This window comes from Chroicocephalus ridibundus, chromosome 22 (assembly GCF_963924245.1).
Source record: "Chroicocephalus ridibundus chromosome 22, bChrRid1.1, whole genome shotgun sequence".
Lineage (NCBI taxonomy): Eukaryota > Metazoa > Chordata > Aves > Charadriiformes > Laridae > Chroicocephalus > Chroicocephalus ridibundus.
This window is the reverse complement of record NC_086305.1, coordinates 3,189,567-3,202,178: the sequence shown is the minus strand read 5'-3', so window position 1 is coordinate 3,202,178 and position 12,612 is coordinate 3,189,567. Positions and strand designations below refer to the sequence as shown.

The 12,612-nt window shown below is 69.1% G+C and overlaps 1 protein-coding gene across 3 annotated transcripts; it reads right to left on the bottom strand.

The window, feature by feature from the left end:
- Positions 1-4,770: 4,770 nt before the first annotated feature.
- On the bottom strand, positions 4,771-11,480 carry USHBP1 (USH1 protein network component harmonin binding protein 1). 3 transcript variants are annotated; one of them, XM_063358028.1, is made up of 14 exons: positions 11,188-11,478; positions 11,021-11,115; positions 10,785-10,912; positions 10,481-10,711; positions 10,283-10,393; positions 10,083-10,189; positions 9,847-9,987; positions 9,663-9,745; positions 8,663-8,798; positions 8,306-8,549; positions 6,858-7,049; positions 6,682-6,773; positions 6,473-6,595; positions 4,851-5,163 (listed from the first exon to the last, which is right to left on the bottom strand). In XM_063358028.1, exons 1-14 carry the CDS (start codon positions 11,400-11,402, stop codon positions 4,992-4,994), a joined length of 2,070 nt encoding a protein of 689 aa, XP_063214098.1. In that variant the 5' UTR covers positions 11,403-11,478; the 3' UTR covers positions 4,851-4,991. The 3 variants fall into 3 exon arrangements, with proteins under 3 accessions (XP_063214096.1, XP_063214098.1, XP_063214097.1); XM_063358026.1 differs by having other exon boundaries at positions 4,771-5,163; positions 6,473-6,543; positions 10,083-10,393; positions 11,188-11,480; XM_063358027.1 differs by having other exon boundaries at positions 10,083-10,393.
- Positions 11,481-12,612: the final 1,132 nt, after the last annotated feature.

Sequence of the window (12,612 nt, the reverse complement as noted above, 5' to 3'; positions counted from 1 at the left end):
GCACGGTCCTGTGCCCCACGACTGCACCATGGCGTGCTCCTGTGCCCCATGGTTGCCCCACGGCACGGTCCTGTGCCCCACGACTGCACCATGGCGCGCTCCTGTGCCCCATGGCTGCCCCACGGCTCAGTCCTGCGCTCCATGGCTGCACCACGGCACGACCCTGTGCCCCACGGCTGCCCCACGGCGCAAACACGCAGGCAGCACCCGTCACGTGCCCGTGCAGCGAACACGCCTCCGCCGAGCGTACACGCGTGTGCAGGGGACACGCAGCCCCACGCATGGCGGTGCACACGCGTGTGCACGGGCTCTCGCTCCCCCACGGCCACCCCATGGAGCGGCGGCTTCGCCCCCCCGACGCCGCGGTTTCGCCGTTGCCCCCAGCCCCCCCCTTGCCCCCGTCCTGCCCCCCTCCCCAGTCCCACCGGAGAGCGCCGCTCCCTGCCCTGCATTCCCGGGATATCAGATCCCGCTCCACGGCCCCCACCCAGGCCGGATGCTCCCTCCCCGGGGGGGGCATGAATCACACACCCTCCCTGCTCCCATCGCTCCCGGCTTCTCCCCTCTGCCTTTGCCCTCGTCCCCACCCTCGGTACAGCCTGGCCCCCCCTGGGATGGTGTTTTGCACCCCCCCGGGGACCCATTCACCCAGGAAAGGGGTGCAGTCCCTGCTACCCGAGGGTGCCGGGGGGGCGGGGGGGGGGTGGGTTTGCTGCAGCCCCTCTGCTTCCCGGCAGCTCAGGCTGCTTCACAGAGGGGAAACTGAGGCAGGGAGCGGGCCGGGATGGCGGCATCTTGCAAACCATGAAGGGGCACCTGGAGCCTTCGCTGGGGAGCTGCGGGGGGGGTGGGTAGTGGGCGAAGCTGGGGGGGGGGGTGTCCTGCCACCCACAGCCACCACGCTGTACCGTGCCGTGCCATGCTATGCTGCACCATGCCATGCCGTGCCGTGCCGTGCTGCACCAAGCCATGCTGTGCCATGCTGCACCGTGACGTGCCATGCCGTGACGTGCCGTGCTGCGCTGCACTGTGCCGTGCTGTGCCATAATGCGCTGTGCCGTGCTACACTGTGCCGTGATGCACCGTGCCACGCTGTGCCATGCTGCGACGTGCTGCACCATGCCGTGCCACGCCATGCCATGCTGTGCCGTGCTGGCCACACCATGCCATGCTGTGTTGTAATGCACCGTGCCATGCTGTGCCATGCTACACCGTGCCGTGATGCACCATACCAGGCTGTGCCGTGCCATGCTGCACTGTGCCATGCTGTGCTGTGCGGCACCGTGCCATGCTGCACCGTGCCGTGCTGTGCCATAATGCACCGTGCCATGCTGTGCCGTGCTACACCGTGCCGTGCTGCACCATACCAGGCTGTGCCGTGCCATGCTGCACTGTGCCATGCTGTGCTGTGCGGCACCGTGCCATGCTGCACCGTGCCGTGCTGTGCCATAATGCATCATGCCATGCTGTGCCGTGCTAGACCGTGCCATGCTATACCATGCCATAATGCACCGTGCCACGCTGTGCCATGCTGCACCATCCCATGCTGTGCCGTGCCATGCTGTGCCATGCTGCACTGTGCCATGCCGCACCGTGCCATGCCGTACTGTGCCATGCCATACCATGCCGTGCCATGCCATACTGCGACGTGCCATGCCGTGCCGTGCTGCATTGTCCCACCCTGTGCCATGCTGCACCCTGCTGCGCTGCGCCGTGCCGTGCTGGACCATGCCGTGCCGTGCTGTGCCATGCTGTGCCATGCCCTGCCACGCTCTGCTGCACCGTGCCATGCCATGCTGTTGTGCACCGTGCTATGCCATGCCATGCTGTGCCGTGCCGTGCCATGCTGCGCCATGCCATGCCGTGCTGCACCATGCCGTGCTGTGCTGTGCCATGCTACACCATGCCATGCCGTGCCGTGCCGTGCCATGCCGGCAGCCTGGCAGGCAGCGCGGTGCCAGGGGCCCCCGTCCCCGCTCCCGGAGCTCCCGGCACGCTCCGTCCTTGGCAGGGGCTGGGGCTGTGCCAGCGCGGGCAGAGCGGCTGGGCCCGGCGTGGCGGTGGGAACCGGGAGCCAAGGCCAGGGCAGGCTGGCTGCGGGGACACCGCAGCCGGGGTCACCCCGTCCCCGCCGGTGCCCCGGTCCGGCCCCGGGGTCGGCGGGACATGGCGGGGGGGACCCCTCCAGCCGGGGTGGGGGCGGCGGCGGGTCCCCCCTGCCCTCCCCCTCCTGGCGGCACCCAGGGCCGAAGCCGCCCCGGCCCTTTCATGCGGCTCTCGGTGGAGCCTGACCCCGCACAAAGCCCCCCAGGAGCCCATTTGAATCTGAAAAGGGGTCTGAGCCCGGAGCCCTGACCTTCAACCCGCGGGTCACCCCCGCCACGCCACCGCCACCGGCCCCCGGGACCACCCCCCCCCCCCGGGCCGGACGGAGCCGCCGTCCCCCCCGCAGCCAGGCACAGGGCCCGGCAGCCCCCCCCGCACCGCCCCGTGGCTCCGCTGCTCCCGTTTCCTGCCGGGGCTGGTCCCCGCCGCCCGGGAATGTCCTCCTTTGATCCAGCCCCCGCTGCCTCCGGCGACACGGGGCTGCCCCCGTTTCGGAGGGCTCCTGGCTGCTGGAGGAGTCGGGGGGTGGAGGGGGGCAGAGGGCACGGGCAGTTTGGCAGGGGGGGTGAGTTGCAGCCCTGCATCCCTGCATCCCTGCATCCCCACAGCCCTGCATCCCCACAATCCTTCATCCCTGCATCCCCACAGCCCTGCATCCCTACAGCCCTTCATCCCTGCATCCCCACAGCCCTGCATCCCCACAATCCTTCATCCCTGCAGCCCTGCATCCCCACATCCCTGAATCCCTGCATCCCTGCAGCCCTTCATTGCTGCATCCCCACAGCCCTGCATCCCTGCAACCCTTCATCCCCTCATCCCTTCCTCCCTGCATCCCTGCAACCCTTCATCCCTGCATCCCTTCCTCCCTGCATCCCTGCATCCCCACATCCCTGAATCCCTGCAGCCCTGCATCCCCACATCCCCGCATCCCCACATCCCCACATCCCCGCATCCCCACATCCCCGCATCCCCACATCCCCGCATCCCCACATCCCCACATCCCTGCATCCCCACATCCCTGCATCCCCACATCCCCGCATCCCTGCATCCCCGCATCCCCGCATCCCCACATCCCCACATCCCCACATCCCCACATCCCTGAATCCCTGCAGCCCTGCATCCCCACATCCCCGCATCCCCACATCCCCACATCCCTGCATCCCCGCATCCCCGCATCCCCACATCCCCGCATCCCCACATCCCCACATCCCTGCATCCCCACATCCCTGCATCCCCACATCCCCGCATCCCTGCATCCCCGCATCCCCGCATCCCCACATCCCCACATCCCCACATCCCCACATCGCCGCATCCCTGCATCCCCACATCCCTGCATCCCCACATCCCTGCATCCCCACATCCCCACATCCCCACATCCCTGCATCCCCACATCCCTGCATCCCCACATCCCCACATCCCCGCATCCCCGCAGCCCCCTCTCTGCCCTCTCCATCACCACGGCTGTGGATATTGATCCACTGAGCCTTGAACTCCGCTGCAGGATCTCTCCGGGGAGACGCAGGCCTCATTTTAGCCTATATATAGCTCCGTGCCTCAGTTTCCCTCCCACCCCGCAGCCTGTCTGAGCCCGGGGCTGCCCCACAGCCCTCCGCACCCTCCCACCGGAGACCCACGCTCAGCCCGGCTCCCGCCACCCAAGTGCCCCATCCTGCTGGGTTCAGCCTGCCGGATTTAGCCCCCCGCTCCCCGCGGCAGCCCCCCGGCACAGCCCTGCTGCCGGCCCTCCTCCCGCCCCCCCCGCCCCCGGCCCCCTGCGCAGCGAGGATGCCCCCGGTGCAGGGTCACTGCTCCTCTTCCCTCCTGAATATGCATGGGGCCCCGGCCGCCACGGCCACCGCCGTCACCTTTGATCCCACGTCAGGGATAACGAAATGGCTTCATCTGCGCCGGGAGATAGCGGGGGCAGCGGGGAGGGGACGGCCTTTGTTCCAGGCCCCGCTGGGATGAGCCGAGCTGGGGGTTTGGCTGTCTGACCCCCCCCCACCCCACGCACACCATTCCCGAGCTCAAAACCCCCCAAACCTGAACCACGGTGGGATCAGCCGAGCCACGAGCATCAGTGATTTATTCTCCCTGGGGATACAGCAGGCGCCTCCCGGCATGGGGGGTGTTGGGGGTGATGGAGGGTCTTGGGGGTGATGGGGGGTCTTGGGGGTGATGGGGGGGTGGGGGTGATGGGGAGTCTTGAGGGTGATGGGGGTGTTGAGGGTGATGGAGGGTCTTGGGGATGATGGGGGTGTTGAGGGTGATGGGGGGTGTTGGGGTTGATGGGGGGTCTTGAGGGTGATGGGGGGTCTTGGGGGTGATGGGGAGTCTTGAGGGTGATGGGGGTGTTGGGGGTGATGGGGGGTCTTGAGCATGATGGGGGTCTTGAGGGTGATGGGGGTGACGGGGGTGTTGGGGGTGATGGAGGGTCTTGAGCATGATGGGGGTGTTGAGGGTGATGGGGGTGTTGAGGGTGATGGGGTTGTTTGGGGTGATGGGGGTCTTGAGGGTGATGGGGGTGACAGGGGTGTTGGGGGTGATGGGGGGTCTTGAGCATGATGGGGGTGTTGAGGGTGATGGGGGTGTTGAGGGTGATGGGGTTGTTTGGGGTGATGGGGGTCTTGAGGCTGATGGGGGTGATGGGGGTCTTGAGGGTGATGGGGGTGTTGGGGGTAATGGGGGGTCTTGAGCATGACAGGGGTGTTGGGGATGATGGGGGCGTTGGGGGTGATGGGGGCGTTGAGGGTGATGGGGGTCTTGGGGGTGATGGGGGTGTTGAGGGTCATGGGGGGTGTTGCGGGTGATGGGGGTCTTGAGGGTGATGAGGGTGATGGAGGGTGTTGAGGGTCATGGGGGGTCTTGGGGGTGATGGGGGGTCCCTAGATGCAGGTCTCGCTGCCGGCCGTCCCCTGCTCCAGGGTCTGCAGCCTGCGGGCCAGCGCCTGCGCCCGCCGGGCGTGCTGCCTGCGCAGGGCACCCGCCTGCGCCTCCAGCCGCCGCAGCTGGGCCGCCTGCTTCCGCCGGGCACCGCGGTACGCCAGGGCCAGCGCGCTGCGGGTGCCACGCTCAGCGCCCCGGCCCAGGGCACCCACCCAGGGCACCCACCCAGGGGACCCACCGAGGGCACCCACCGCAGGGAACGACCCAGGGGACCCACTGTGGGGACCGACCCAGGTCACCCACCGAGGGCACCCACCACGGGGACCGACTGCGGGGACCCGCTGAGGGCACCCACTGAAGGCACCCACCACGGGGACTGACCCAGGGCACCCACCAAAGGCACCCACCCAGGGGACCCACCGCAGGGACCGACCGTGGGGACCGCGCGGGCAGGAGGGACCCCAAAACCCCCCGGGTTTTGGGGGTTGGCAGGACCGGGAGCGGGCTCTCGGGGCGTGCAGGAGGGCACCGAGCATCAAGGGAGGGGTGCGAGATGGGACGCGTTTTTGAGGGGTGCGAGACGGGAGAGTGTTTTTGGGGTGCCCAGAAAGGGACCACGCTTTTGGGGTGTGGGAGATGGGGACGGTGTTTTTGGGGGGGTGCGGGGAAGGATAACGCTTTTGGGGGTGAAAGAAGGGACCGCGGGTTTTGGGGGGTGCAGGGAGGGAGCACGCACCAGGGGGGACACGCGATACGGGACGGCTTTTTTTGGGGGGGTGCAGGAAAGGATAATGCTTCTGGGGTGTGCAAGAAGGGACAGGATTTTTTGGGGGGGGTGCAAGGAGGGATTGCGCTTTTGGGGTGTGAAGGATGAAGGGACTGTGGTTCGGGGGCGCGGAGGGGGGGACAGCCGCCGGGGGTGCGTGGGAAGGGACCGTGGTTTTGGGGTGTGCAAGAAGGGACCGTGGTTTTGGGGCATGTGGGAAGGGACCGTGGTTTTGGGGCGCGTGGGAAGGGACCGTGGTTTTGGGGTGTGCAAGAAGGGACCGTGGTTTTGGGGTGCACGGGAAGGGACCGTGGTTTTGGGGTGTGCAAGAAGGGACCGTGGTTTTGGGGCATGCGGGAAGGGACCGTGGTTTTGGGGCGCGTGGGAAGGGACCGTGGTTTTGGGGTGTGCAAGAAGGGACCGTGGTTTTGGGGTGCACGGGAAGGGACCGTGGTTTTGGGGTGTGCAAGAAGGGACCGTGGTTTTGGGGCGTGTGGGAAGGGACCGTGGTTTTGGGGTGCACGGGAAGGGACCGTGGTTTTGGGGTAGTGCAAGAAGGGACCGTGGTTTTTGGGCGCGCGGGAAGGGACCGTGCACGCAGAGGGGATTTGCATCCAGGACATGCAGGACCGCTTTTTTTGGGGCGTGCTGGGGACGTGGCACCCACCGCCCGCCCATCGTGGCGGGGGGGGCAAGCGGGTGCCCGCTGCCCACCTGTGAGCCTGGAAGAAGTCTGCGGTGACGGTGACGCACTGCGCCTGCTGCGCGCGGCTGGCGGCACTGCTCTGCTCCAGGGACAGGGACAGGGCCCGCGCTCGGCCGCGAAGCTCCTCCACCCTGGGGACACCCACATACGGCAGCCGGCCCCCCCACCCCACGCTGCCCGCGGCACCCACCCGCGCGCTGCCGGTGAGGTCTCTTACCGGGCCAGGGCGCGGAGCAGCTCTTCCCTCGTCCTCTCCGGGTCCGGAGGGTGCCGCGGAGTCGCCGATCCCACCCGGTCGCTTTGGGCGTCCTGCAGAAGCCGGGTGTGGGTGCCGTTCCTTGGGAGACACCCCCCCTCCCCGGCCATCCCCAAGGAGGTGGGAGCCATCCTTACCTCCTCGCTGCTGCTGGGGCTGCTGGGGGGGCTGGGGGGGCAGCCGGGCCCCCCGTCCCGCTCCCGCTGCAGCTGCTGGAGCACCAGGCGCAGCGCGGCCTCCCGCGGCCCCTGCGCGGCCGCCAGCACCTCCAGGCCCCGCTTCTCCCTCTCCACCAGCTGCAGCCGCGTCTTCAGGTCGGCCATGGCCTCCTGGCAGGGCAGCGGCGTCACCGCCAGGCGGGGGAAACTGAGGCACGGCCATTTCCCCCCCCCTCCCACCTCCGCTCCCTCCTGCCCTGCGTCGTCCCCTGCCCTTCTCCCGGCTGCTCCGCTTGAAGCCTATGGAGTTATCGGGGAGGGATGCTGGGGGGATGCTGGGGGGATACTGGGAGTTTACGGGAAGGATGCTGGGGGATACTGGGGAGTTATCAGGGGGGATGCTGGGGGGATACTGGGGAGTTTACAGGAAGGATGCTGGGGGATACTGGGGAGTTATCAGGGGGGATGCTGGGGGGATACTGGGGAGTTTACGGGAAGGATGCTGGGGGATACTGGGGAGTTATCAGGGGGGATGCTGGGGGGATACTGGGGAGTTTACGGGAAGGATGCTGGGGGATACTGGGGAGTTATCAGGGGGGATGCTGGGGGGATACTGGGGAGTTCACGGGAAGGATGCTGGGGGATACTGGGGAGTTATCAGGGGGGATGCTGGGGGGATACTGGGGAGTTCACGGGAAGGATGCTGGGGGATACTGGGGAGTTATCAGGGGGGATACTGGGGAGTTAGGAGGGATGCTGGGGAGTTATCAGGAGGGATGCTGAGGGATGCTTGGGAGTTATGAGGGGGGATGCTGGGGGGATACTGGGGAGTTATCAGGTGGGATACTGGGGAGTTACCAGCAGGGATGCTGGGGAGTTATCAACAGGGGTACTGGGGAGTTATCGGGGGGGATGCTGGGGAGTTATCAGGGGGGATGCTGGGGGGATACTGGCGAGTTCACGGGAAGGATGCTGGGGGATACTGGGGAGTTATCAGGGGGGATACTGGGGAGTTAGGAGGGATGCTGGGGAGTTATCAGGAGGGATGCTGAGGGATGCTTGGGAGTTATGAGGGGGGATGCTGGGGGGATACTGGGGAGCCTGCAGGGAGGGCGCTGGGGCATACTGGGGGGTTATCAGAGGGGATACTGGGCGATGCTAGGGAGTTTACGGGGAAGATGCAGGGGGGATACTGGGGCGTTATCTGTGGGGTTGCTGGGGGATGCTAGGGAGTCTATGGGGAGGAAGCTGGGGGGATACTGGGGAGTTACCGGGGGGATGCCGGGGGATGCACAAGGGATACTGCGGGCTATTGGGGGATGCAGGGAGGATGCAGGGGCGATGTAGGATCTCCCCCACGGAGAACCGGGAAGGGACGCGGCCGTCTGCCCTCCACCCTCCCCCGCCTCGGCCCCCTCCCAGCTCACCTTGAGCATCGCCAAGTCCCGCAGCAGCTCCGCTTTCTCCGGCCGCCTCCAGCCGGGCAGGAGAGCCCTGGCGTCCCGCAGCGCCCGCTCAGCCCGGGTTCGGGCGTCCTCGCTGCGGCGGGTGGCACCGCGGGCGGGTGCCGGGGCGTCGTGCAGGGACGCCTCCACGGCCGCCTGCTCCGCGCGCAGCCGGCGAATGTGCTCCCGCAGGGCCCCCTCCTCCATCCCGCGGGGCACCGGGATGCTGCGGGGACAGGGACACGGGCTGGGGTGGGCACGGGGGCAGGGTGCCACCCCAAGGAGAGCGCAGCCCTGGCCTGGCATCGTGCCTTCGCCCCCCGCTCCTTCCCCTGCTACCTCTGCAGTCTGGGAGAGCCGCTATCCCCACTCTCCTCCTGGCCGTCCGGCTCCGCTCGGCCCGGGAGCCGCGGCCCCTCTGTCGGCGTGGGGCTGGACCCCCATCCATGTCCCGGGCTCGGCTCCCCTGCAGCTCCTGGGCACGGGGCAGGCGGCTTTCAGGCAGCTGCCCCCCTCCGCTGTGCCGGGGACCAGGGTCTCCCAACATCCTTCCTGCATCCCCCCGGTACCCCCCCTGCATCCCTCAGCATCTCCCCAGCATCCTCCCAGCATCATCTCCTCGATATCCCCCCCCTACCACAGCCTCCCCGCATCCCCCCAACATCCACCTGATGCCCCTCCAGCATCCCTGCTGCATCCGGCGGCATCCCTCCTACATCGCTCCTGCATCCTCCCTGCATCCCCTGATATCCCCTGGTATCCCTTGTGCGTCCCCCGGCATCCCCCTGATAACCCCCCAGCATCCCGCAGCATCTTCCCCGTAAACTCCCCAGTATCCCCCCAGCATCCCCCTGATAACCCCCCAGCATCCCCCAACATCTTCCCCGTAAACTCCCCAGTATCCCCCCAGCATCCCCCCTGATAACTCCCCAGAATCCCCCCGATAACTCCCCAGTATCCCCCCAGCATCCTCCCTGTGGACTCCCCAGTATCCCCCCAGCATCATCCCGATAACTCCCCAGTATCCCCCCAGCATCCTCCCTGTGGACTCCCCAGTATCCCCCCAGCATCATCCCGATAACTCCCCAGTATCCCCCGTAAACTCCCCAGTATCCCCCCAGCATCCCCCCTGATAACTCCCCAGAATCCCCCCGATAACTCCCCAGTATCCTCCCAGCATCCTCCCTGTGGACTCCCCAGTATCCCCCCAGCATCATCCCGATAACTCCCCAGTATCCCCCGAAAACTCCCCAGTATCCCCCCAGCATCCTGCCCGTAGACTCCCCAGTATCCCCCCCGCATCCCCCCCACCCCGCAGCCCCCCGGGGCTGGCACTCACCGCCACGGGCACCATCCTCCTCCCTTCCCACCTTCTCCCGCACCAGGTCGAGGAGGGCGGCGTAGGCCCCCCCGCAGCGCTCGCTGCAGGGAGAGGGGCTCAGCGCGCCACCCCAGGCTGTCCCCCCCAACCCTGCGTGTCCCCCCCCCCCCCCCCCCACCTCCTCCTCGTCCCCCGTCCCCACCTGCAGCGCAGGGCCAGGCGCAGGGCGGTGCTGCGGGACTCGTGCTGGCCCAGCGCCATGCTGAGCCGCTCCGCGTCGCTCTTGCACTCCTGCAGCGCGGCCGCCAGCCGCCGGTTCACCTCCTGCAGCCTCTCCAGGCACCTGGGCACCGCCCGCACCCCCCCGTGCCTCAGTTTCCCCACCGGCGAGGGCACCCCTGGGGCTTGGAGGCCGGGGGCCAGGGGGGGAAGACTCACCCCTGCAGCTGCTGCACCTGCTCCTCCCGCTCCGGGCCAGCCCCCTCCGAGGGTTGGGGGGAGAGGGGGCTGTGGGGCTGAGCGCCATCGCCATACTGGGACAAATCCTGCAGAGGGGACAGGCAGAGCCCCCCGGCACCGGGGCAGGATCCACCCCCCGCGACCCCCCACCCTGCAGCCCACCCTGGCCCCACACTCACCTGGGGTAGCCAGGGCTCCCCCAGCCCCACGGGGCTGCCGAACGCGGGGGTGTCACTGCCGGAGCCCCCCGGCTCCTCCAGCCTGGACAGAGCATCCCGCAGGTCCCACACCTGCGCCGAGCACCGGGCTGAGCCCCCAGGGGGTGAACCAGGGCGGTGGCCCCCCCCCCCTTCCCCCACCGTGCCCCAGACACCCACCTTCTGCTGCAGCCGGTCGCGCTCCCCCCGCAGCGCCCGCAGCGCGGCAGTGGCCCGGCTCAGCTCCTCGTCCCGGCGGCCCAAGGCCGCCCGCAACGCCGCGTTCCTCGCCGCCGCCGCCGCCGCCACCGCCGCCTCCTCCGCCGGCAGCCCCTCGCCCGCTCCCTCCTCCGGACCCCGGTGCGTCGCCCTCCCGGCACAGCCCGCCGCCCGGTCCAGCTCCTCCAGGCTCTGGGGATACAGGGATGGTCGATGGGTGCCCATCCCCTTGGCGTCTGGGCTGACCGTTGCCGGCGTGGCTCACCTTGGCCGCCCGCGCCCATTCCTCGCCGGGCGCAGGCTGTGCCGGTGGCCGCCGGTGGCGGGAGAAGACGGCGCGTTCCAGCGAGCTGACGGCGTGCTGCAGGTCGGCAAAGAGGTCGGGGCCAGGGGCTGGGGAGAGGGAGCATGGCCGGGGTCAGCCAGGTCCCGGCAGTGAGGCACCGGCACGGCACGGCACCGCACGGCACGGCACGGCACCGCACGGTGTGGCGCACCCACCTTCCACACCGATGTCGTGCGTCCCCGTGAGGCGCCGGGGCTGCGGGCCGGCAACGGGGAGGCTGGCGGTGCCCTCCCAGCCCTCCTCATCCTCCCTGCGGGGCGGCGAAGGCCAGAGATGGAGGTGGCCGGGCGGTGGTAGCCCCGCGGCCACCATGTGCCGGTACCTGCCGGTGCGGCGCTGCAGCTGCTCGGCTCTCCGGTGCAGCCGGGCCACCGTCACCAGCAGCCCGGCGATGCGCTCCTCGTAGCGCAGGATGCCCTCGGCGTCCCCCGCCATGTCCTCGTCGTCATCCTCGTCCTCGTCCTTCTCCTCGTCCTCATCTTCCTCCTCGCCCGGCGGGGGCAGCGGGGGCTGCAGGGAGCAGGGGTGTCTGCCCATCCCGGTTCCGGCTGGCACCGGGGGACGGAGGGAGAGACACCCACCGGGATTTGCCGGGATTGGGACGGGTTGGGGTGAGTTGTGGCCACCAGCCGCGTGGCCGTGGTGCCATGCCCCGCTCTCCACACCCGGCGCTGCCGTGCCACGGCGCACCCAATCCTGGCACCGCCGATGCCCATGGCCGGGGGATGCCCAAGGGCCACACACACACACACACACGAGGAGGCCACCAGCCACGTGGGTCCAGCCCCCGGCCGCCCCCGTCCCACGGGACACCCCACTTGCCTTCTCCATCCTGGCCGCCTCCTGCCCGCGGGTCCCTGCGCCAGCCGGTGCCCGGGGGGTCCCCGGGGCTGCTCCCGCTCCCACGGATGGGGGTCCTGGCACCTCCCGGCACCTCCCGGCACCCTCTCGGTTGCGCCTCCGGCAGCCCCAGCCCTGGGCCTTTCCCTCTCCTTGTTCCTGCCGAGATTTCCTCTTCCTCGGCGGCCCCGGCGCAGCCTCCCGCCCTTAACCGTTGCGCTGCCCCGTGCCCGGCCGGACGCCGCAGCCATTTTTGGGGGGGGTGGGGTGGGGGGGGTGTCTCTGCCCCCCAACATCCTCAACCCCACGCACCCCGGCTCCCTCGCACCCAGGCGGGAGGACGCACCCCCCCTGAGCATCCCCCGTTTAGGGGAGGTGGGGGGCAGCCCAGAACGCTCCCGGGGGGGCGCATTCGGGAGGGTTTGGGGTGCTCGGAGGGGTTGCGTGGGGTGATGGGGACCCAGCCCGGGGGTGCCGCGGGGGGCGCGTGGGCGTTGGGGTGCGGGAGGGTGGTGTTTGGGGTGCACAGCGGGTGCTGCGGGGGTGTTTGGGGGGCAGGGGGGGGCAGCACTGGGGGGCTGGAGGGCGCTGGGTGGGTGTTCGGAGAGCAGGGGGGTTTGGGGGGCAGGGGGGTGCGTGGGTATTTGGGGCGCAAGGGAGGGGTGGATGGGTGCAGGGGAGTGTGCATGGATATTTGGGGTGCGGGGGGAGTTCGTGGGTGCGGGGGGGTGCGTGCGTATTTGGGGTGCAAGGGAGGGGTCCATGGGTGCGGGAGGGGGTCCATGGATATTTGGGGTGCAGGGGGATGGTGCATGGGTGCAGGGGGGGTCCATGGATATTTGGGGTGCGGGGGGGGTTCATGGGTGCAGGGGGGGTCCATGGATATTTGGGGTGCAGGGGGGTTACG

Excerpts from the sequence above, each read along its gene's own strand:
- USHBP1 (XM_063358026.1), bottom strand. The coding sequence starts at position 11,402 with ATGGGCAGACACCCCTGCTCCCTGCAGCCCCCGCTGCCCCCGCCGGGC. Across the intron at positions 6,774-6,857 it reads GCCCCAGCAGCAGCGAGGAG|GACGCCCAAAGCGACCGGGT; the intron begins GTAAGGATGGCT and ends CGGCTTCTGCAG. Across the intron at positions 5,164-6,472 it reads GACTTCTTCCAGGCTCACAG|CGCGCTGGCCCTGGCGTACC; the intron begins GTGGGCAGCGGG and ends TGGCACCCGCAG.